This window comes from Colias philodice, chromosome 7, assembly GCF_061535455.1.
Source record: "Colias philodice isolate Cphi_HAF_F1 chromosome 7, ilColPhil1 Martin Lab GWU primary, whole genome shotgun sequence".
NCBI classification, from domain to species: Eukaryota; Metazoa; Arthropoda; class Insecta; order Lepidoptera; family Pieridae; genus Colias; species Colias philodice.
The window spans coordinates 4,812,864-4,836,700 of NC_143092.1; the positions used below are offsets into that span (position 1 = coordinate 4,812,864).

Here is a 23,837-nt window from a genome sequence, read left to right on the forward strand (position 1 = left end):
TGAGCTTATTGCTAAAGGGATTTTTTGTTAGAGTAATAATGTTATTTGAAAGTAGTCGCAACTTTATTAAAAAATAAACGATTGATTCATAAAAATATGTCTATTATTTTTTCTTGCTTCATTACCAAGAAAAAAGAACCTTCATTAAAGGTACATAAAGGTAGGTAAACAGTAGTTGAAATTACCTCGTTACGACCATTGAGTTACATGTACTACGTACATTAGAGAGGACATCGCTACTACACTTTTTTTAACACGAGTTAGAGTCAATCGTCTCAAACTCAATTTTTATTTGTTACATTGATTGGTTTTAATTGATAAGTTTATTCATATTTTTTTAATAAGATAAACATTAAAAGCATTAAACAATATGTATTTATTTGTTACATTGATTGGTTTTAATTTATAAGTAATAAGAGGCAGAATATCTACAAAGTGTATGACTCACTAGCCGCCCCGCGCCGCCGCGCTTGTTGCACAGATTTTGTTCGTGGTGCCCTCTCTAGTAATAATACTTCAATGGTTACGACGATAAAATTTTCTTCATGAACGGCTGTTTTCCAATTACAGAGCATAATGCGACTCAGACCTCAGTGGCGCACAATGCCGAATTATGCTGATGCTTAATTGGAACGTGAAACGCACCAGCAGGTTGCGCTAAGTTCAATGTTGAAAAAAATTTCATTAACATTTTTTTCAATGTTTGTACCTTCATCCATACTTATATTTATTTTTTTAACACAATTTGATTTAACTTTGATTATTTCGAAAAAACTACAATGAAACGAAAGCTTTAAAATTTTTTCCAACAATTAATAATTACTAACGATAAATCGATTGTACGCATCAATTCACGCGCATTACTTTTATGAGTGCTCGATTGTGCGAAGCGTTGCTGTAGTTGGAACATTCAACGTTAAGCATTATGCCGCATAATGCGCTCTAGTGCTGTAATTGGAAAACACGGTTTTTGACTTATATCAAAATATCAAATTGAGCAAGTTTAACTGATTTGTCATACGTCAAATTACAAATTTCAAAGTCAAATGTCAATCAACCAAACAATCAACATTTATAAATTCTATTCCTACTAAAAATATAATAATTATAATTAGATGTATGTAGTTATTGATAAAATGAAAATAAAAAGTACTATACTATAATTGTGAAAACAAGATTTTTCAAAATCACGGTATTAGTTAAGTTATAATAATTAAAATATTTCTTAAAAAAATCATGGATTTTAGTTCATGCAATCCCGCATCCACCAATTCATTAAATATCGCTGCTAGAAAGAACGATGTTCAAACTGTAAAACGGTTACTTGGGAAGATTAATCCGAATTGTGTTGATAATAGAGGATGGACTTGTCTTCATGAAGCAGCAGCTAGTGATAGTTACGAAAGTTTAGAGCTAATTTTAAAGCATCCAGATACACGTCCGCTAGCTGAAACACACGAAGGGCACACTGCTCTCTATCTGGCATGTCGTCATCGTAGTTCTATTAAAGTAATCAAAGCTCTGCTTGATCATTTGCCTGACATGGTTAATTATGGTAGTACTGAAAATGTAACGCCTCTTCATATTTGTTGCGCCCAAGGTAGGATCGAAATCGTCCAGCTTCTAATTGAATATAATGCAATGTTAGATGTACAAGATTTTGATGGTGATACTCCACTGCATGATGCCGCTTTAGGCACTGAACATGAAGCTGTTGCAGTATTACTACATGCTGGAGCTGATCCAGAAATCAGAAATGATGCTAATTACACTCCATTTCATCTGGCATGTTATAAGGGCTGTTTCCAAACTATTAAAAATTTATTACCATTTGTAACTGATATAAATCAAATAACAGTTCATGGTGATACTCCTTTGATTTTTGCTACACAAGGATTTAATGATGAAGTAATACCATTTTTATTGGCACAAGGTGCAGATCCTAATATCAAAAATGTGGATGGAGAACTTGCCTTAACTCAAGCTTTAAATTTGGGATACACCAGTATATTCAAGATTTTATTAGAAGTCACTGATATAGATGTTATTGATTATAATATTATATTAAGAGCCTGTAAACCTCATTACTTTAAATTAGAAATATTGGAGAGCCTCCTCAAACACAATAATCTAGGCCCAGAATTCTTTAATATTTCTGACCAGTTTCTTGTGACTTTAGAAAAAATTGGAGATTGGAGACCTACTTATGCTGTAAATGCACCATTGAATTCTTACTTGAATATTTGTGAGTATATTTTTAAGAACTCTCCAGAGAAGTTTGAAGAATTCTTTCATTTATTTTTGAAGAGAGGGCTTTTGGTTGATGCATTCAATATACATGAATGTCCACCCTTGGTATACATACATTATTGCATGCATTCAGCTTGCTTTGAAGATGTAAGTTTACAAATTAAACTAATATTCTCATTAATTTTACTTGAGTGTTTCATTGTAGTTTTATTAGAATTAAAATTTCCTTGAATTTTATTTAATTCACTTTTTTAATTTAGAATAACAATTTAATAAATGTACATAACAATTTTAGGTTTTTAGGCTATTCAGGCAGTATGGTTGTAATGTTGACTATTGCAGTGCTGCAAAGTGTATTGATAAAGAGAAGTGTGTGCCTGATGCATTTATTGCCTCTTTGACATCAGACCCAAATACATTACCAATAATGTTACCACACAGTTTATATTGTGAACCCGCATATTTATTAACATTTGCACATGAAAGTGGTGTTTTAGGGAGAATACCACAAAGTGTAAGTATTTTAGATATGAAGAATATACTTTTATAGGCTGAATTCTCATTCTATATATTGCATGTTTCTTCTTAAAATCTTCTATTACCCAATGTTTCATAGTGCCTTTTTTCTAATATAAACAATACTTCAAATTTTATTTTGATACATGTTATAGTTTTAACTATTAAATGTTTGGTTGTAGGTGCAGAATCATTTACTGGCAATGATTGGTATTTTGAGTGAAGGAGCAACATCAGAAACTTTGCCATTTATTGTTCTACCTTTAAAACATTTATGCAGGGTAAAAATCAGATCATGTATAAGGAAAAGTAATACTGTCTTCACCACAGAAAAGTTCTTTGATGTTTTAAATAAAATTGAATTACCTCAATTAATAAAGAACTATTTGCATTATGCTTGAATGTATATTATTTCAAAGAAAATTAAGTGTGAACACTTAATTTAACTCATAGTATGTGATTTATTATATAGCTTGTTATAAAATTCGTTAGTTTTATTTAAGTCAATTGTTTTGGCATGTGATCTATTTAAGTAATATATATTTATATAAAATGCTACATAAAATGAGAAATAAAACAATAATAAACAAAAATAGACATTTTATTTTAAACCCTTACATCATACAAGGAAAACATTATGGGAATATATTGTATCACATAATATACATAGTCGGTTAAATATTTTACTTAAATCTGTTTAAAATTAGCTCCATTCGCCATGTGCTCTTCAATTTCCGCAACACTGTAAACACAAAACAGTATAATTAGAATTGACAATAACAAAATAATTGATGATATGTTTAAAACCTTGGCCTAAATTTGAATTTTGCAATAACAATTATTTTCTAGTAGTTAGATAACACCTTATTTAGACATTGTTTTTGACTTTTGTTGTTTTATTAATTTACTACTTATATGTCTTTCGGTGGTTATTGAGTGACTGTTTATAATTTTCAGTTACTATAGTAGAGCCATTTTAATAGGCAACATTTGACAGTTCAACAAAATTCAACAACGTAACCTAGTAACGATGACATAGAATAACATGATATTTCGTTTTGTTAGAACTGCACATTTGCTTAACTTTTTTCAATTACGATTACATATTTATAATAATAATGACCGATGCAACTAATTTTAGGATTTGATTTTACTGATAAACCATTCTAAACATAATAAACATTTTCTTATTTAAAGAACTGACGTCGCTACAATTTTGTGTCAATAAACCTTTTTTTCTTTTTAAATACCAGAGACGTTACTCTAAAAATCGAAATCTGACATCTAGAATCGAATGCATTGATTACTTGGGAATAAAAATCATCATAAATTATTGACATGTGTTTCAAGTTCGATTGACAAATGTTTAAAGTCCGTATCGATTAATTCGCTATAATCGATGTTTTTAAGCAGGTTACCACCCTATTAAGATAAAATTGATAGACGTCAAATGTTGCCTATTAAATTGGCTCAACTATAGTATACTGTCATTTAGGTAAATTGAATTAGTTATATAGAAAATAATTTCATAATTAGTATGGTTAAAGTTTTTGAAATCAATTTGTTATAGTAGACATTTTATACTTGATCATCCATTCCATAAATTGTCTATGGATTTCAAGAACTGTCAATTTCCAAAAAAATAAGACGGGTTGCACTCCGGGAGTGCCGGCAGAAGTGAAAACTTGATTATTAACGTTCAGCATGTTTGATATTTTGGAATGGTATCCGTCTTACGCATGGAATATAAGGGCTAAAAAAAAAAAAAAGAATCGGTCTTACGCTTTTTCGATCAGGCCACGTGTCCTGACGCGAGTTTAAGATTTTATACCCAACGCCGCTTAAGAAGTTTTCACTTCAATATATTAAATCGTAGCTTACGTTCGCGGCACAAAAGTGAGATTTTCCACTCCATCCTCAGTGATGAGCACGTCGTCTTCGATACGCACGCCGCCCGTGCCGCGGTACTTGTTCACTTTGTCCCAGTTGAAGAATCTCGCTTGCTCGGGGTTGGACTGCGCTCTATCTAAGAGCTGCAACATCAAATTGTCTATGGTTATGTTTCATTTTTTTATGATATTATATAATATATCTATTACTACGTTTGCACACTGTGCGGATAGTACAAAAAATTGAGTTTATTTATAAACAAATACATAAAAAGAAATTACATATTACAACATATTTTAAGAAAAAAATAATATATTCAACCCTTTAGAATTTCATAGAAGCGATATTCTGAGCTATAATATTTTTTAATCTTTAATATTAAGTTTTGAGTTTAAACACCACACATACCATTCTACCAATATTTATGACCGGGTTGAAGTTAGCAGCGCATCGTTGCATACATACGAAGTGACAATTTCAGCCTGCCACTAAATTTGGGTATTACTATACCTTATCGATGAAGTAGCATCCCGGCTCGATAGTGAGCAGCATGCCCGCCCGCAGCACCCTGGCAGTCCGCAAGCGCGCGAGCGGGCCGGCGGGCCGCGGCGGGCAGTGCGGTAAGTACCCGCCCACGTCGTGCACGTCTAAACCAATCAGGTGACCGAGCCCGTGGGGCTGCAGGATCGCGTTCACACCGTGCTGGTGGGATTTTGTTCGAATTAATTCGTAATTCAGTCATTTGGTTGAAAAAAAATTCAAAGCTTAAAAAAATAGGAAATGAATGGATTTTGCTTCTTTTTTAATCTCTTCTTTGTATCATGTATTAGTAAGATGGTGTCCTCAAGTAGGTTTTTGGCAAAAAACAAAATAAAAAAAGCACTTGCACTCCGAGAGTGCCGGCAGAAGTGAAAACTTGATTATTAACGTTGAGCATGTTTGATATTTTGGAATGGTATCCGTCTTACGCTTTTTCGATCAGGTCACGTGTCCTGACGCGAGTTTAAGATTTTATACCCATTACAGAAAAAGTGCTCAACGCCGCTAAAGAAGTTTTCACTTCAACATTCTCACCCGGGCGACACGATACACGGACGGCACAATTAACGGGAATAATAATAATACTTATTTTACCTTAATCATATCCTCAACGTCGCCAACCAGCAAGCCACCGTCTCTCAAATGTTGTAGCATACTCCGGTTAGCCGTCAAATGCATATCGGTCCATAGCACACCAGGTTTGGCTTCTCTACAAAGTGTATTGATAAAATTTTTTTATTAGAATTAACATTTAATTTTGGTGAATAATAATTTTAGTAAAAATAAGTCTTGAAGTTGGACATAAACATTTTTTGCAAAGATATAATAGTTAATTAAGTGTTTAGATTTTGTATGGATAATAATTAATACTCGTAAGAAGCTACTATCTCGCAATAAGAAGTTTAATTTAATAAAATAATTAATCATAATATGCTAATAACATAGTATTCTAACCTTACAACGGCGTCACGAGCTTCAAGCACTGCTTCATAGACGAGTTTTTGTTCTTCTGTAAACTTGCCATTAGCTGGGAAGGTACAAGTAATATCTGCGGCGTAGCCCGCATAGTTACCACCCATATCGAATAAACTTAAAAAAAAAATAAGTTAATGTTTTGGTATTCTATTTGCATCACAATGCTATATTTGTCCACACTCTGGAGCTACATACAATTCACAGTTGTGAACAAGATTTACTGCAAATTCTATCAAAATGTTATATGAAACATGACTAGCGGGTAGACAGAGGTCACAAGCCACGTGACTTTTAGAATTTTGTGTCATGCGAAAATATTGATAATTTCCTCTTCATCAAGTTCATCGATACGAGTCAAGTGATCAGTTTAATCTTATGCATATAAACTATTTTACCCTTTCCCTCCATGCTAGTTAAATAACACATTCAGCATATTTCTATGGTAAAACAATGATAGAACCGCATACCATAGATCGCCGTCCTCTATAATCTTGCTGTTGGGCGCAGCGGCATGACCATAGTGCAGAGTTGCCGCGTTAACTCCCGAACCACAGATACAAGTATACGAAACATGACGACACCCGCCAATACGGTAACAATGGTCTAGGAACACTGACTCGCATTGGTACTCCTTTAGACCTGGTTTGGCGTAGAGCATCACCTGCCAATTGTACAAAATATATTGTAGATGTTAAGTAATATTATAAAGTGAAATGATTTACTTTTTTTGTTAGTTTGTTGTGAAAACAGGCACCTAAACTGTATTTTTCTAAGTTTAGAACACAGTTCAACACTGTTTTGGTAAAATGTCTTTGTAAACAATTTCAATAATTTAAACATTGATATAATAGATAACAAGATATTTGTATTATTATTTATTAATTATTATTATTTGAGAAATGTTGAAATAATAATATTTAGGTAATTATCATTACAGATAGTTAAGCAAGCATAATCAGCTAATCTCTTATCTATTACATATATATAGCAATATTGTAAACACTTTATTTGATATATCCATTTATCGAATTTTATAACCCTTTAGAATTTAGATAATTAATTCGAAAGTGAAAAACAATAAACAAATTAAGGGACAAAAGAAAGTCGCCGTATTTTATAATAACCAAATCCATTTCGTTAATCATGTATTAGGAAATTTTGTTTTTAATTTATTACAGAACAAAAGCCGTATGTAATGAGAAGATTTTTATAATATTGTTACATACCTGTTTGTGAGCATCAGAAGACACTTTGCACACATAACGCATCACTTCAATTTCTTCTGGTGTTTTGATCACTCTCCTAAAAAATTTAAAATAGATATTGTGAAAAAAGTGTGTAGAATATACAATATACATATATTATTTAAACATAATTGAAATAAAGGATATGAAGAATAAAGGATTGAAAGAAAAATATAATTCTTAGACAAAAAAATAATTACTTACAATTCAGCAATTATAGGGAAGAGAGTTTCATTATCAACTGTAAACCTGAAAATGTACATAAAATATGAAATTAATAATTTTTTTATAAAAAGAGACCCATATTGGTCTTGTTCTATTGGTATTGGTAAAAATAGGTATAAAACTTACTCATCAATGCCTTCGAAAACTGCCTCACTTGCTGTCAAACCACTATCTGTATTTGGACCACTCTGAAATTTTATAATAATCAAATCGGAATAAATAAATATACTACATATATAATATTCATGATATCTTTGCTATATTTATGTTGAACAATTTATTAAAAAAATATATATTTGCAACATTCCTATGAGTTTTACATAGCAATGAAAATTATTCTACAAATAAAATACTTACAAGAGTGAGTAATTTATCAGGGTTCATAGATTTGAGTATATCCCTCAGCTGAAAATATAAAACCATAATATAAAAAATGAAATAGATACTTACAGGATTTTTGTTACAAATTAAAATAATCAAATATTTTTCTTTAATTTTATCTACTTGCTAGTAGAATGAAAACAATATGATGTTATTAATTAAAATTACTGCAATATTTAATTAACCATAACTATTTTGTAACTATTTTAATGTGAGATTGTTTTAAATTTCATAAGTGATCAAAGTATGCATATTTTCTTGTTTGTTATTAGGAGTATAAGAGCAAGAATTCTACAAATATTGATACAAAAGGCACAGTAATTAAAACAAAAAAATAGTTTTCATTAATTATTACAGTAATTAATAAAAATATTTTAGTATGCATTAGCAAATTAGCTACCTGATAATTACCTCATCAACATAATGAACTTCATCGATGGCATAAATTTTTCTGATTTGTTCACAAGTTAACAATTTGCCCATCCACACTTCATATTCATCTGGCAAGCGAGGAACGAAAAGATGGGCCTTTTTAGTTTTCACATCTAGAGCAAAATAGCAACCAGGCTCTTTGACTCCACATACCCAGGTGAAATAGGCTTCCTATAATTTTTTTTAAATAAAATAGCTTTTACATTTATAGATTTTCTTTAAAGTAACTATAAAAATATATAAAGTACCTATAATAAATTTCATTGGTATTAAATATCTTTAAGAATTATACAACAAATTGATGTAGCGATTTGGCTGCTGAGGATAGATTATTGTAGCTTGATTTCATATTACATGTAATGATGTAGTATCACTACATAGTATAAAACAAAGTCGCTTTCTCTGTCCCTATGTATGCTTAAATCTTTAAAACTATGCAATGGATTTTGATGGGGTTTAATTTAATAGATAGAGTGATTCAAGAGGAAGGTTTTAGTATATAATTTATTATGTTTTAGACAAAGCGGGCGAAGCCGCGGGCGGAAAGCTTGTAAAGTATAAAGTTACACCTGAACTTGATTAGATGTTTTGTTTGTTTACTGGATAGCTACAATAAAAATTAACTTACCTGCCTAAATACATATTGGATATCCGTATCATAATGACTAATGTCATCTCCACCTTGCAACACAACCACTTGTCCATCTTCTAATTTCTCTGCCAGTCTTTGTCTGTTTTTAGCAAACAATGACATAGGCACTTCTAAGGTGCCTGGACCCATGGACCAATACGCCTCCATATTTCTATGCAGTTAATATCGAAAGAGATGTAATTATTATCTGTATAAGCATTTATAATATGATGATAATGTTATCAGTATATTTTATCATTAATCGTTTAGATATGAATACCTATGTATTCACAATTAGTGACTTGTCCTCGGTCCACGCCATTGACATAAAAAGGGCGTTTTATCAATAGAAATAAAGTATAAGTAGCAAGCCAATGCAAAAACAACAAATATTTCTAAATGAAAGTTGAAAAGCTTTGTTCCTATATTCTGTACCTGTTTATGTATATAAAAGTTTATTCTTGCACTATGAACTGCAATGTCTAAACCACCCTATATAAAATATAATTATGTTGAGACAATACAATACGTTTGCTTGGAAATTAGAATGATAATAAATATTTGTTTTAATGTTTTTATTTTTAAACATCGAAACTTGACAATACATTTGACGTAGGTAATGACGTTAAATATTTCTGGGACTGTCAGTGTCAATTATGAAGTTTTGTCAAACGTTCAAAAAGAACCGTAAATTTAGAGTTAATTTTTTAATTAACTTTAAACAGAAGCTTTTATCACAGTCACCACAGTATAACAATATCTATATAATATTGTAATACATACTTTGGTTTTATGTTTTTAGGACTCTGATTAATTAAATAACAGAATGATACATGTATAACATGTGTATTGTATATAACGTTGTAATGAAAAAAACGGCATTAATATGGAAATATTTAAATTATAAAAAGACAAAGGTATTCTCAGCGTTGCAGTTGGCATGTTTTTTAAAGTTATTTAATACTAGCTTTCCACCCGCGGCATCGCCCGCGCAGTCAAAGAAAAACTCGCATAGTTCCCGTTCCCGTGGGATTTCCGGGATAAAACCTATCCTATGTCCTCTCTCGGTTATCAAAATATCTCTATACCAAATTTCATGCAAATTGGTTCAGTAGTTAAGGCGTGATTGAGTAACAGACAGACAGACAGAGTTACTTTCGCATTTATAATTTTAGTATGGATTAGCTGTGCCCAAGAAGCTTATATCTAATACACTGGAGATTTCAGTATGAACATTAACTTGTAACAAGAAAATATGACCTTGAATGACGCTTGTATGTTTTTTTATCCCTTTCACACCTAACTTGGCAAGTGGGTGTGAAAGGGATAAAAAACATACAGGCGTCATTCAAGGCCATATTTTCTTGATACAAGTTAATGTTCATACTGAAATCTCCAGTGTATTGATATAAGCTTCTTGGCTGTGCCCCACGGTTTTACGTGCAGTGCTCCGCTCCTGTTGGTCTTAGCGTGATGATATAATATAGCCTATAGCCTTCCTCGATAAATAGGCAATCTAATACCGAAATAAATATTCAAATCGGACCAGTAGTTCCTGAGATTAGCGCGTTCAAACAAACAAACTCTTCGGCTTTTTATTTTTTAATATTAGTTTAATCTATACAGCTGAGTATTGCATGAAGAGAGGTTAGATTTGATTTTTATTTTGTTTGTTTGTACAGGCTATGAAATTATTGAACTATTGAATAATTCTTCACCAGTTGCTGCTCAGGGATATGATCATATGATGAATAAATATAATTATATCTAAGAATTATATGTACATATTATATAAAAAGTGAATCTGACGACGTAATTAACGAAAATGACATTTAAAACATGTTTAAAGTTAAAACATATTTTAAATAATATATTAATTTTCATAAAATGTTTGATTCAAGTAAACAAACCACTTTAGTAATAATTATTATTGTTATGTACGTATCTAAATTTTTGGATAAAAAAAGTACAAAAAAGGAGTTGCACTTACTAATTAAAAAGGTAATTTAGTGAAGATTTCCTGAAAAAATATTTGCTTTTACTCGTGGGTGTAATCGCACGGTATAATAAACTGGTAACTTGTATTGGAATATTGATAAACTTTTTCTATTAGATACAAGAGGGCGCCACTAGTCTAATATTATGTGTTAAATGGTTAAGGCAAGGTTTCTTAACTTACCTGTCATAGTCATCCATAGAAAAGCTATAAATGTGTATGTAAATAAACATAACACTTTATATGTTTTCGAAATTCATTCCATTTATTAGGTTATAACTTCTTTACTTATCTAAATCACAAGATCGACGATAAATTAAACTATCTAAAATCACAAAATGCACTAAAACATGCACACATGTAATATTACATCATTTTTATACCAGGTTTGGTACGATTGTACATTATAATAAAGACTGTTGACATTAAAAAGAATTACATTTATAATAATAAAAATATTGCCTAGAATTTTCCTAATTATAAGCAGTTATGAAAGCGGTTTACTGGTCCAGAATCTATTTAATCTGAACGGGTAAATACTTCATCATATCTGCTTTAAATCGCTCTTGTGCGATACCAACTTACAATAGCATGCGAGGAAATAACTGTACTTATTACATTGGTGTACTGTTATGTTCATAGTGTAATAATATTGTGAAAGTATAACGGACTAAGATTAGTATGGATAGTTTTTACTTGATTATTATGAACTAGTTTTAGGTATGAAGTTGGTAATTTATATAGATAGGTACATAATTATTAAAATGATTGAATCATAATATTTGATATGATTAAACTATTAAGAAAGAACTCTAAATATTAGTTACACATCTATAGGAAAACAATATTTAAAGCTCGTAAATACTTTACATTTATAAATGAACGATTTAATTTACATAATATTAATTAACATAGCTTGGAAATGCTTTACATTAACGGCTTTGTCATATAAATGAGAAATTAATTTGTTTAAATACATAATTAAACTTAATACACAATACTAAACGTTGGTTACGTCATTCAGTACTTTGATCAGTTAAGGTCACTATTTAACGAAGAATAAATATTATGATTGTAGAATACCAGCGGCCATTTTGGTTCATTCTCGTGATTTGTGTCGTGCGTGACACGTCACAACCGGCCATCTCGCTCTCGCATGCTCTCCGCATATAGCACCATTGTAACCCGACACGTTTCTCGCACACAAACGATTTCACAACACGTTCCACACTTTCACAACTAAAATGTTTTGTTTTATTAAAATAAATAAATTAGGAATCGACTGATATTTCATGACACGGTTGTTTCTTTTCCTGTAATCTACGAACAGCCTCGGCGACAAGGGCACGTTGTTCCAGTAACCTTTCTACGAGATCAACTGGTTCTTGCTTTCTAATGTAATAAGGCGCTGCTCTTGCTCGAGCTTGCAGATGAAGCTTTTGCTTTAAGCCAAGAGTAAGCTCTTCAATAGCTGGCAATCGGCTTGATGTTAATGGACGCCTCTCCTCTTGACTTGTATTTCGACTGTCATAGCGGGAGGTCTCTTTCAACATAGCGTTGAAGGGTAATAAGGTAGTAATAAACGAGTAATTACAATTTCACTGGCTGCGTGTAACAACGTTTGCGAATGTCGAATGAATGAGCGAGTGAGTCGGCTCGACCCCGGTGTAGGAATTGCAGGTCTCCGCGGGGGTATGCGGGAGGGGTATGACGTAGACAGATGCGCAGTCGTGCCGGGCTGTATACAAACAATACGATGGACGTAAATAAACACAAGAGCAAGTGAGCAACTCAACATGTCTGTAATATGAACGGTGTTATCTATGTGGTAGTTAGACTTGCCGCTCCACTTAATCGACGCGCATGGTAGATGGAAGGATTTTAAAGCACAGTTAACGAACAGGTGAAATGTTTACAGTACGCCTTATAAAATTAAATATGCTTATCGTTATATTACAATAATATTGCAATGAACTAAAATTCTAGATACTCGGCATTTTAACAAGGCAATTGGGTCAGACCAGAGTTAAATAAACTGTACGTAGAATATTTCTATTTGTTTACAAGTAGGTAGGGGGTACCTACACTAAAAGATTGGAGCAATTCTAAGGAAAATCACTGCTACCTCATTATTTTTAGAACTGCCAATTTGACAATAGTACCCTTAGTACCAAGCCACCAAGCTTAGTACCTATCAAGATTTATCATGTATGCAGGTTATGTTATATTAAACAATTTATTCAATGTTAAAATGTGTTGATTGATTCGAGTCCAACTCTACTGTAAACATAGAGCTGGTTTTCTAAGGACTACATTTTAGATTCTTTAGAATATTAACAATATAATATACCTATTATTTATATGAATAATAAAATAATTATGTTATGCGCTTATCAACCAGTTTGTAACCGTAATACCATATTATACTATGAGGTACCTGCTTCCACAATCCACTGTGACACGTGGTGATACCATGGTGGTACGCACACGTGTTGATTTGTTTTGTCGCAATGAAAGGCGTGTATCGAACGTCCCTATATTTAAATCTGGTGTCACAATGTTTGTCCTCAATGGACTCCTAAACCACTTAACCGATTATAATAAAATTCGCACACCATGTGCACTTCGATCCAACTTGAGAGATAGGATAGTTTAAACATGTAGGTACCACGGGTGAAGCCGGGGTGGACCGCTAGTTATATATTAATTATTAGGTACACAGGTAATATTAAATATTTTCATATAAACACAAATACTTACGTTGCACAATTTATCCGATAAATGCCGTGAACTCATTTCAAGTAGGTATAGGTATTAAAAGAGTAATATTATGTTGTTTATTTTGATTTAATTTTGTCAAATGCAACGCATTTCATCGATATTATTTGTAGCAAAGTTAAGAGAATTTTAGACGATAAGAATGAATAATAAACAATTTCATAAACCTTGTTTTCATTATCTTCAGCAATTCTTATGCAGTAATCATTGAAAAATACACTGTAACGCTTTTAAATAAAGTCTATATTTGTATTGTATTTGATATAAGTGAGTCAGAACTGTGAATTTGCGACTATATTATTATTTATATGTATTTGTAAGTCGACTGCTTCGGTGAACCAAAACTCAAAACGGCCGTTGCCCTCGGTTTTGCGCAGTTTTTTCTGGTGTTGTTATTGAGTTCGTTAAAACGTTTTTTATTTTCCATTTTATGTCTTAAGGGCTTGGTCTAGTAGTGCAAACAAATGCATCCTGTCATCCTATATGTAAATAATACAAATGTACTAAGGGAAAGTTGCTCCACTTAATTTTTAAAAATTAAATCATTCGTATGCATAATTTAATATTCGTAATAAGTACCAAAAATGACAATTTGAAACAATTTTCGTGAAAATTACACCGGGTGATTTTTTTTTATCAGTACACAAAATTTGCGAATACTTTCTATTGATATCTTCAACTTCATGTTTATATAACTGATCAACTTTTACAAAGAAATTTGGACGAAATATAAAAAAAATAAGCTTTCCATACAAAATGCATAACTCTATACATTTTTTTCGACCTAAGTTTCTTAGTGAAAGTTGTTCAGTTTAACTAATAAAACGGATAAACAAATTTTGTATATAATAAAAAAATGTAATGTTTGTGTTAAAAAATTATAAAATAGAAAAATACGCAAATGAAAACAAAAGATATTTATTTCTGACTAGCTTCCGCCCGCGACTCCGTCCGCGCGGATGTCGGTCTTCGCGTCTTCTACAGATTTATTATATTATGTATAATATATAGATTTATATTGATAAACCTAATAAATCTTTTGCTAGCATTCTGATGCTTTATCGGTTGCACTGGATTTATCTCTTTTTTTTTCAATCGCTTGAATGATATAGGATGGGTCCTTGATGGGCATCGAATGCTGAAGTCTCGAATCAATCAATTCTGACAGTAGGCAATTTATGTAAAATCTTGATAATGGTCCATCATTTTATTTTGCCTAAACGTTACATAATTTTTTATATATTCTATTTTTAACGAATGATTCACTCCAGTCCAAACAGCAAATAAGCAGACTTCTGCTTATTTGTATTTCAAAACTGTTATTTTTTGCACTGTATTTCAAATATTATTTTTTTTATTTTTAACCGCATCTTCCGCATTCATGTCTTTTGCCGGAATTAGACATTTAACTTCTACTAGTCCCATTTTCCCTTTTTGATATGGGAGTGTATAAAGTAAATTTTTTAGATATTTCTCGTTATACTTTTAAAAAGTTATTATTGTCATTTTGCTCATTAGGTAAAGTAATTTCGATATCAGTTTTAAGTTTTTTGATACCTGCAATAATAACGTCATAATCGCCTGCACATACTTAACGATTACACCCTGTATACAATCCACCGTCCACATTCATAATGTTTTCCTGTCCTCCTCTCCTTTACGCTGTTCACCGATACATTTTAAATGAGTAAATCTGCTACCACTGAAGGATGTTTCATTGTGATCAGCAAATTTTCACCACTGTTGTCGATTATTTGTTTTTCATTTTTAATCAGCAATTGGGAATCATCAGTTTTGTTTTTTGCAGATTGGTGATGTACCCTAACAATACGTCGAAAAGGGAAAACATCAACGAATTATCGTTTTCGTCCTCTTTTTTTATTCTTCGCGTCTCTGTTACTTGTGTTTGTTTAGTTCTCAACACCCACTGAATTTTCTATGTTATTGTGATCTTCCATTACATCTGAGTTTTGATGATGTGATGATAATCCATTCGTTTTAATATTGGTACTTAGAGTTGGTGGACTAAACTAGAAATGGCGGACTAAATTTGTCAGCGCGTCTGTAAGATCAGAATATAAAACAAACATCCTGTATTTAAGTTACAAAATTAATAATCAAACAACATGCCGCTACGTTGAAAATGACTAGAAGAAAAAATTAAAACACCTCGGCATATAATTTTGGAGTAAACAAATCATTTTCCCCGTATGGTGATTTCCCCGGATGAACTTGGGAAGTTCAAGTTCTCAATACAAGTTTATATTATATTTCGTATTTCTCAAACGAAAAATAAACATTTTTGGAACTTCAAAAAAAAATATTACTTATAAGAAAATTTATGAGCTTACTTTAGTTTTAAAGAAATATACATCCCTTTACTGACACCCCGTAAAATAAAGAAATTGTTGCCAATCACCTTTGCAATCTATTTGGTTTCATTAACTTTATGTTCGAAGATAATTTTTTTTTTCTAGTAGTTACACGCGTATTTTTTTCGTTTATTTTCCATATCGAAATCAAATGTTTAAAAATACGAATATTTGCACAAAACTAAGATAAAAATAATCAATTAACAAAAATATTAAATTTAATGAAGTAGAGCAACTTTCACTTCGGTATGAAGGAAAATCGAGCGTAGAGCACACGTCAGAACGCTCCGGCCCAAGGAGCGCGACTAAAGAAATTCGCTAGGATTTTTCCTAATTATTTTAAATATATTTTAATATTTAAAGAATTATCAAAATTCAAAAAAAATTTTTTTAAAGGATTAATACTCATTGGTCTTCAACCAACTCGAATAAATTAATGGAAAAAATAACTTTTAGCAGTATTTATCAATAGATTTTGTAAGGCAAAAAATCGGAAATTTAATGAATTTATAACGTTCTAATTAGGAAAATCATAAGTTTTTCGGCAATTGTATTCAGCAGTTTTTAATAACGACTATATAAGGATAATAATGCGCTGATCAGATTGTGTAAATTGTAATCGGTTGCAACGTAGTGAGTGCACAAACTTAGCTCGAAATGATTTTGGGGGAAAGAGACTTATCTTGAAGGCCTGATTAAGGTAACATAAAGTAACTTTATAAATGTGAAAAAATTCACGCGCATTGCGTATATAACACTAATTGATAAACAAGAAAAAAAAATTCAGTTTATCATTTCATTAGCCGGGAAAAAATTGTCAAATAACTTGTTGAAAACGCAATTTTGCTAGACTGCAGCCTTAAGTTCATTGTCTTAATGACAAAAATCCAGTCTGTTCGAAGTTTTCATGCAACACGACAATAACCAGTTATTTATTTATTTATTTTTGTCCAAAAAAATATGAAATACAGGGACACGTTTCAGTTATTGTTCAAAATGTGAATATGCTTTTGCTTAAGTCCCACGTGGTTAAATTATTAAATTTGAAGCAGGTGTAACTAATTTTAATACGAAACATTATAAATAATTGTAAATTATTTATATAATATTGCCTAGATTGCACAATGCATAGTAGAAATTGCTTATCTATCTTTGAATAAAAGCATTTTCGCAAAACTTATTTGTATGCGTACCTACTAGTAACAGAATCACAGAGCATGTAATATTGTAACATAATCGAATACTTTGCAACTTGTTTATTTATAGGTTTATGCATATTTTATAATGCTGTAAGGCGGAAACAATAATATTATGTATTACCTATAACAAAATTTACTTATATAACACCAAATTTTGTCAATTGTACAAGCTGAGCCATAAGTGAAAATTGTTTTTGTTATAACCGTACTAAATTAGGTATGTCGTTACAGTTAAATACGTTGTGTTACGATTATCAAGAGTTCACTTATGTTTAATGTTAAATTATTGTTAAATGAAGGGAGTTTAAATAAGTTACTTACAGATAAAGCTTCTTTAAAAAAAGACATGATGATGTAATTCTTTGAAATAGACGAAAGAGGCGTCTACTATTTTCATAAACATTCACAAATTGCTTAAAATAAACTGGTTAATTTGAATTAATTAACATTTTAAATTAAATAATTTTATTTTGATAAGCTACCTACCTACCTAAAAACAAAGTCAGCGTTTTATGCAGGTAGGTAAACGATGCCAGAATTTATAGAGTTTAATAAAAATTATCTGAATAAATATACGTCTAACCCATTATAATTTGCTAAATACACATGTGTCTATTAAAGTATATTCTATTCTATATTACATACAACAATAACGGTTAAAAAAATTAGGTATCTATTTAAAATTTTATTCAGTTTAATACCAGATTATTTCAACGATAAATTTGGTTTATTTAAACTTCCTCGTTCGCAACCTTCAAAAAGAAGATAAAAATATCTTCTAATAATTCTATAATGTCGTAACACTTACGGCCACGCGGTCATTTTCAGAGTGATTTATGTTTATCAACCACTTATCAACATTGTAAACTATCGCCATCTATTGGTGAGTAGTAATAGTAATGAGCTAAAATTTTTGCATTTATTTACATATGAATTTCAAATAAATAAAAAATAATAATTATTTATTATTTATATCATAATCATAATTAATCATAAATCAAAAAGATTTCTTTTTCCAAAATGATTAGCGCCATCTTGTGGAGTTTAAATATGATAATATCGCGGATTTAGATACAAGAACACGCTCGAGCTACGCGGACGGCTCGATTGCAATTTGATTATTAATTCTTTAAAATTATTATATTAATGTTACTATAAAATGTAACGGTTAAAACATAACCATTGAGGAAACAAAACAAATTCTGCAATGTTCTCATTTATTATTTCGGTGTAAAATGTACCTACATTGTATTCTATTTTGATTTACCGTTTAATCCTTTAGTTCTTTTCAGGCTGCTAGATGGCGTTCTGAACAATGACACCTCGGAGCAATTACGAGAATGACATGACTGTATAATTATCGACATCTACGCGATCTCGATCGGTCTAACTTTGGAGTTTTAATAATAATAATCTATCAGTACCGGTCACAAGTTGGACATTTGAGTTTTTTGGAAGAAATAAATATTTTTTGATCGATTGATGTGATAAACATGGGAATGTAGTATGGGGAAATTGTTTGAGCCAAAGTCATTTTTTACAGCGTGTAACTCAGAAACGGTAGGATATAGGAAAAAATGAGTGTCCCGGGGTTTTAGTATGTTTTTTTTTTTTTATTTTATTTTTTTTTATTGGCAATAGGGAAGCGCTTGACCACTATTAAGCTGAGATGCGGTCTAAGATGGAACGCGCTTCCCTAGAAGGTACCAGGGGGGTAACCGGCACCTTTAGAATAACAGTCTTATTATGGGTACGTTTTGTTGCGTTCACAAAATAATCTTACTTTTTTGGCACCGGGACCTTCTAAAACATATGAAAACCAATTGCAACAAGACTGTTTCGAGCTCAGAGGAATAAACCTATAGAGTTCTTATATTGAGACAGAACAAAATACATATTTTCTAATCTACTTACTCTTAGTCAATAACAGCATAAGTCAGATTGAGATAGCGATAGAGTATCTGCACTGTCTTCAAACGTAGCGCGCCGGCTATGTTTTGTTTGCCTTCCAGCTGGAGGTCTCGGTGCGTCAAGTGTTTTTAACGAAATATTTAGAAAATATAAAGTGTATAGTGTTTCTTTTTATTTGTCAGTGTGCTAAAATGACTATTGTATGTTTAGCTACCGGCTATTACTAGTCGAATGGGAGTTTTGGATGAAAACAATGAAAATATATCTTTCCATCGGTAAGTGATTTTCAGCAAATTGATAAATATTTATGTTCTAACCCTATTTGAAGGTTTTATCAAGCGCTTTTTTATAAGTTTATGTTGTAACTGTAACATTTACCCACTTTATGGGGTTGTGGAATACAAAAGAATTAAATAATTTTTAAAAAATGTCACAATATTATCACGTTTGGCATTTTGTTTACCACCGTAGTGTTGTAACACATCTAGCGTATATTATCGATTTATGACAAAAAATCTATTTCATATTAACGTTGATTTATTTATTTTGTTTCTTATATCAGATTTAATATATGTAAGTAGTTGTTGTAGCAAATAATAGATGTAAATTTTCTACAGCAGGAAAATAAAAAATACCAGGTGGTTGTTTTATTTGACTTATCTGTTTAGTTTGTTGTTTCTCTTTTAGATTATTAATAAATTCATTTTGTTTTAGATTTCCAGAGCTAAATAAAAAATTGGTATAAAACATGAGACGTGTAGATTGGACGCCGCGCCGTCGAAATTTGCTAGATTGTGTTCACTGCATTTCGAGCCTGCGTGTTATCAAGATGGATACTCTAGAAGAATTGTGCAATCTTACGCTTACGTTTTTTTTTTGTTCCTTTAGATAATAAATACATTTGTGTGTGAGTGAATTTTTATTTGGAAATTTTTTTACACATTTAATTTAAATGTGTAACTATGTGAAAATTAAACGGTTGATTAAATGACAGTTCTCATACATGAGAAACTACTATTGAAATACATACTTAATATACATGCGTTTTCAAAGAAAAACCCGCATAGTTCCCATTCCTGTGGGATTTACGGGATCAAAAGTAATTTTTCCAAATTTCATTGTAATCGGTTTAGAAGTATTCGCGTGAAAGAGTAACAAACATCCATCCTCACAAACTTTCGCTTTATTAGTAGGATGTAAGGAAAATGTTTTCTTTAAGACTGTCCTTTTATGAACTTGTTAAAATTCATGCTGACTGTGCCTTTCTCCTCACTCCTTTAACTTTATTGATCTTTATTTTAAATTAGTTACATTTCAAGTTTTAAAATTAATTTTAAAATATACTAGCTTTCCGCCCGCGTTTTTAAAGAAAATCCCGCACAGTTCCCGTTCACGTGGGATTTCCGGTATAAAACCTATCCTATGTGTGTATGTACAAAATTTCATTGTAATCGGTTCAGCAGTGAAAGAGAAAGTTATCCATTCTCGCATAATTTTGCATTTATTATATTCGTAGGATTAAACAAATTTATGATTAATTTTGTTTTTTTTTATTATTTATTATTTCACGAAACCGTAAATGCAAAATGCATTCACGATTTTATCGATTGAAGCACATCCCATCACTATCACCTTCTATCTATCTAAATACGTACCTATAGTAAAAATGGTGCCATGACTATGTTGAAACGTAGCTTGTTGTCTATAGCTATCTCATTCTTTCATACGACGTTTTCTTTAGATAGAGAGAAACAAATATATGTAAATTGTATACGCTCGATACAAGTACTCTATAGGTTTATTCCTCTGAGGTTTCGAGCCTCGGAGCAATTATCAAGCCTGGAGAAGTAACAATTAATTGAACAATAAAGCACTAGTTTGGCCTTTTTGGCTTATGGCAAAATGTCATGCGAAAAAAGAGGACAGATATATGTCAGTTCGACAGTTTGAAATGACATGTAGTCATTGAAATTTGTTTTAGTGACCAGTCTGGTCACTAACGCATGGTGATTTTAATTATTGTTTTTGAAGTGAAAAACGTGTTTTCTAGTTTCTTATGTTATTTTCTGAAAAGATAATTTACTAAAGATTACATGGCTTGTGTTGTTCACGGCTGTAAAAGCCGTAGTACTGGGAAATCGGATGAAGATTGGAATTTGTCTTTTCACAGGTTAGTGTTTTGATCAATTTTTTTGTTAATTGTATTATAAATAAGCTAATTTACGTTATTTTCATAATCATCTATGTTTTATCTAACCTTAATCATTGAAATGAAATCATAATCAGCTTAGTTTTTAGAAAAAATGCAAAATATAACTTCCATAGTGTTGTGCAATTATCGATACTTGAGTAGGTACGAAGTACTTCATTGATAATGACTGCTTTAGGTTAGGAGAAAAAAAAAGGTATTTAAGTATGGATTTTATTGTTATTTGCAGGTTTCTGGCTTGAGAAAAATTAAAAGATGTTTGGGTTAAAGCTATAGCACAGGGAAAATTGGAAGCCTTCAAAACATTCTCGGCCTTGTTCAAATCATTTCGAATCAGACGGGAAGAAAAGTAAAGTGCTTTGCAGAGATGCTGTGCCACAAGTTTAAGGTGGCATCTATTTTAAATAATAAATATTGTAATTTGGTAATTATGTATCGAAATAAAATGTTGTAAAAATTTATTTTAAATTTTATTTGTTTTATTTGAAGCAATTTATTTTAAACTTTTACCAATTTTTTCCTGTGGGAATGAGTTATTTTCCCGCCGTAAATTGTAGCCTATAATATGTTATTCTGCTGTTTAAACTATATAGTTTTTACATGAAAGAGTATCAAATGTCCATTCTTATATATTTTTGCTTTTATAATATTAGTAGGATACGATTATTGATTTGTAAAAAGATCAACCAGGTGGAAGTCAGATTCGCGCACGAAGGGTTCCGTATAATTCTATGAAAACAGGAAAAAATACGTACCTTTTTACGAAACCATAAAAAACAACCTAAACCGAAATACCTAATAATATTAATATTTTTTTATAAATACCACTACCATACAATGCAAGGCAGTCAATACGCATCGTAAATGAATAATTCCAAATTAAACGAATCTTAAAATTTGGAATTACCTATCCATAATTCAAAATTAAACGAATCTTAAATTATCTTCAAGCAATTTTATAACTTAATTTTTTTATTTATCGATATTTTAGTATTCGATAAAGTGGCAAGCACTACCTTTTTAGAACAAAAAGTGGCTACATGTGGATTTGAATGCCAAGCCGATAACAATGTGTTGTCTCTTTCTATCGCATTAATTAGGGTATTGAATAAAAGAGAGCCACTATATAAGAAACGTTCAATTAATTGTTACTTCTCCAGGCTTGTTAATTGCTCCGAGTTTCGAGCGGTTTCGAGACGTCAATCGAAAAATTGGAACCGGCACGCTCTCTTTGACATTTAGCATTCTTGTTATAATGTCAATAATGACAGTTTTAAGCAATTTTAGTGAAGTTGTAAATATGGAACTTTTATAACATTATTTTGAATATTATTAAAAGAATACACATCAAATTTAAGTGAAACGTATGTAGTTGGAAATCTATTTAATAAATGAAGCTTTTAAAGAAGATAATACATTTATTATATTAAAAATGCAAAATTAACATAACTACATCGGGTTGTTCCAAGAAAAGGCTTCAAACCTTTTGATTTAAGAAGAATCGTGTAAATAATTTATTATTGCGAAGTGCGCAATCATCACGAGTCTCTATGAGATATGGGGGCAGCATATGAACAATCTTAAAATACAATTATAACCTACAGATTTATCTGTGTAAGATAAAAGTTATGTAAGTACCATACCCAATGCAAATCTTAAGAGTATATTTAAAAATACGTTTGTTTATGTACACATTCTCCACTTGTTATTTCTCTATATAATAAAATGCAACCCTACTTATTCTCTAAACATAAATTTTATCTAATACCTACTTAATGTAAATCTATAAAAGATTGTTTATTATTTCTTCTTGATTCAATATATTTTATCATGTTATATTATTTATATAATAAAACACTTAAAAGTAAATCTACACTCAAATGCACAACCCATATTATACTTATGTTAGGGATCTCATTTAATTTTGAGAAGTAATACCATTATTTATTTCCAGGTTCTACAATCAATTCCGAGCACTAGGGATAAGATTACCCAGCGTAACCACATGGAAGCATTGATAGTATTCAAGAAACTATAAAGTGCCAGCGCAACATGAATATATTTTTTTCAATAGGAAGCAATATCATGCTTTAAATGTATTAGTGCAATTAAAAACATATTTTATAAATCCAAAATCTTTATTTAGTCCTTTTTATTTATTCATTGACAAAACATTTGCTCCTTTACTTCTCTTGATAACATTTATATATATATAAAAATGTAATAAAACATGGAATTATTTGAAAATAGATTCAATTCTATTTTGATTAAAATATATTAATTAAAAA

The 23,837-nt window shown here is 30.9% G+C and overlaps 2 protein-coding genes and 1 long non-coding RNA gene across 3 annotated transcripts; 2 read left to right on the forward strand and 1 right to left on the reverse strand.

The window, feature by feature from the left end:
- The first annotated feature begins 1,053 nt into the window (after positions 1 to 1,053).
- LOC149487024 (uncharacterized) lies at positions 1,054 to 4,087 on the forward strand. The gene is made up of 3 exons (XM_089697252.1): positions 1,054 to 2,397; positions 2,546 to 2,764; positions 2,949 to 4,087. The coding sequence occupies exons 1-3, from the start codon at positions 1,237 to 1,239 to the stop codon at positions 3,165 to 3,167; spliced, it is 1,599 nt and encodes a 532-aa protein (XP_089553378.1). The 5' UTR covers positions 1,054 to 1,236; the 3' UTR covers positions 3,168 to 4,087.
- Positions 3,350 to 9,699, reverse strand: Dip-C (dipeptidase C). Its single transcript, XM_089697254.1, has 13 exons — positions 9,520 to 9,699; positions 9,082 to 9,256; positions 8,433 to 8,624; positions 7,998 to 8,045; positions 7,767 to 7,828; positions 7,620 to 7,664; positions 7,398 to 7,473; positions 6,639 to 6,832; positions 6,151 to 6,285; positions 5,791 to 5,905; positions 5,167 to 5,358; positions 4,648 to 4,799; positions 3,350 to 3,508 (listed from the first exon to the last, which is right to left on the reverse strand). Exons 2-13 carry the CDS (start codon positions 9,250 to 9,252, stop codon positions 3,454 to 3,456), a joined length of 1,437 nt encoding a protein of 478 aa, XP_089553380.1. The 5' UTR covers positions 9,253 to 9,256; positions 9,520 to 9,699; the 3' UTR covers positions 3,350 to 3,453.
- On the forward strand, positions 5,362 to 23,778 carry LOC149487026 (uncharacterized). The gene is made up of 3 exons (XR_016315870.1): positions 5,362 to 5,638; positions 19,140 to 19,265; positions 22,729 to 23,778. It is a non-coding gene; the product is annotated as an uncharacterized LOC149487026 (long non-coding RNA).
- The last annotated feature ends 59 nt before the right edge of the window (positions 23,779 to 23,837 follow it).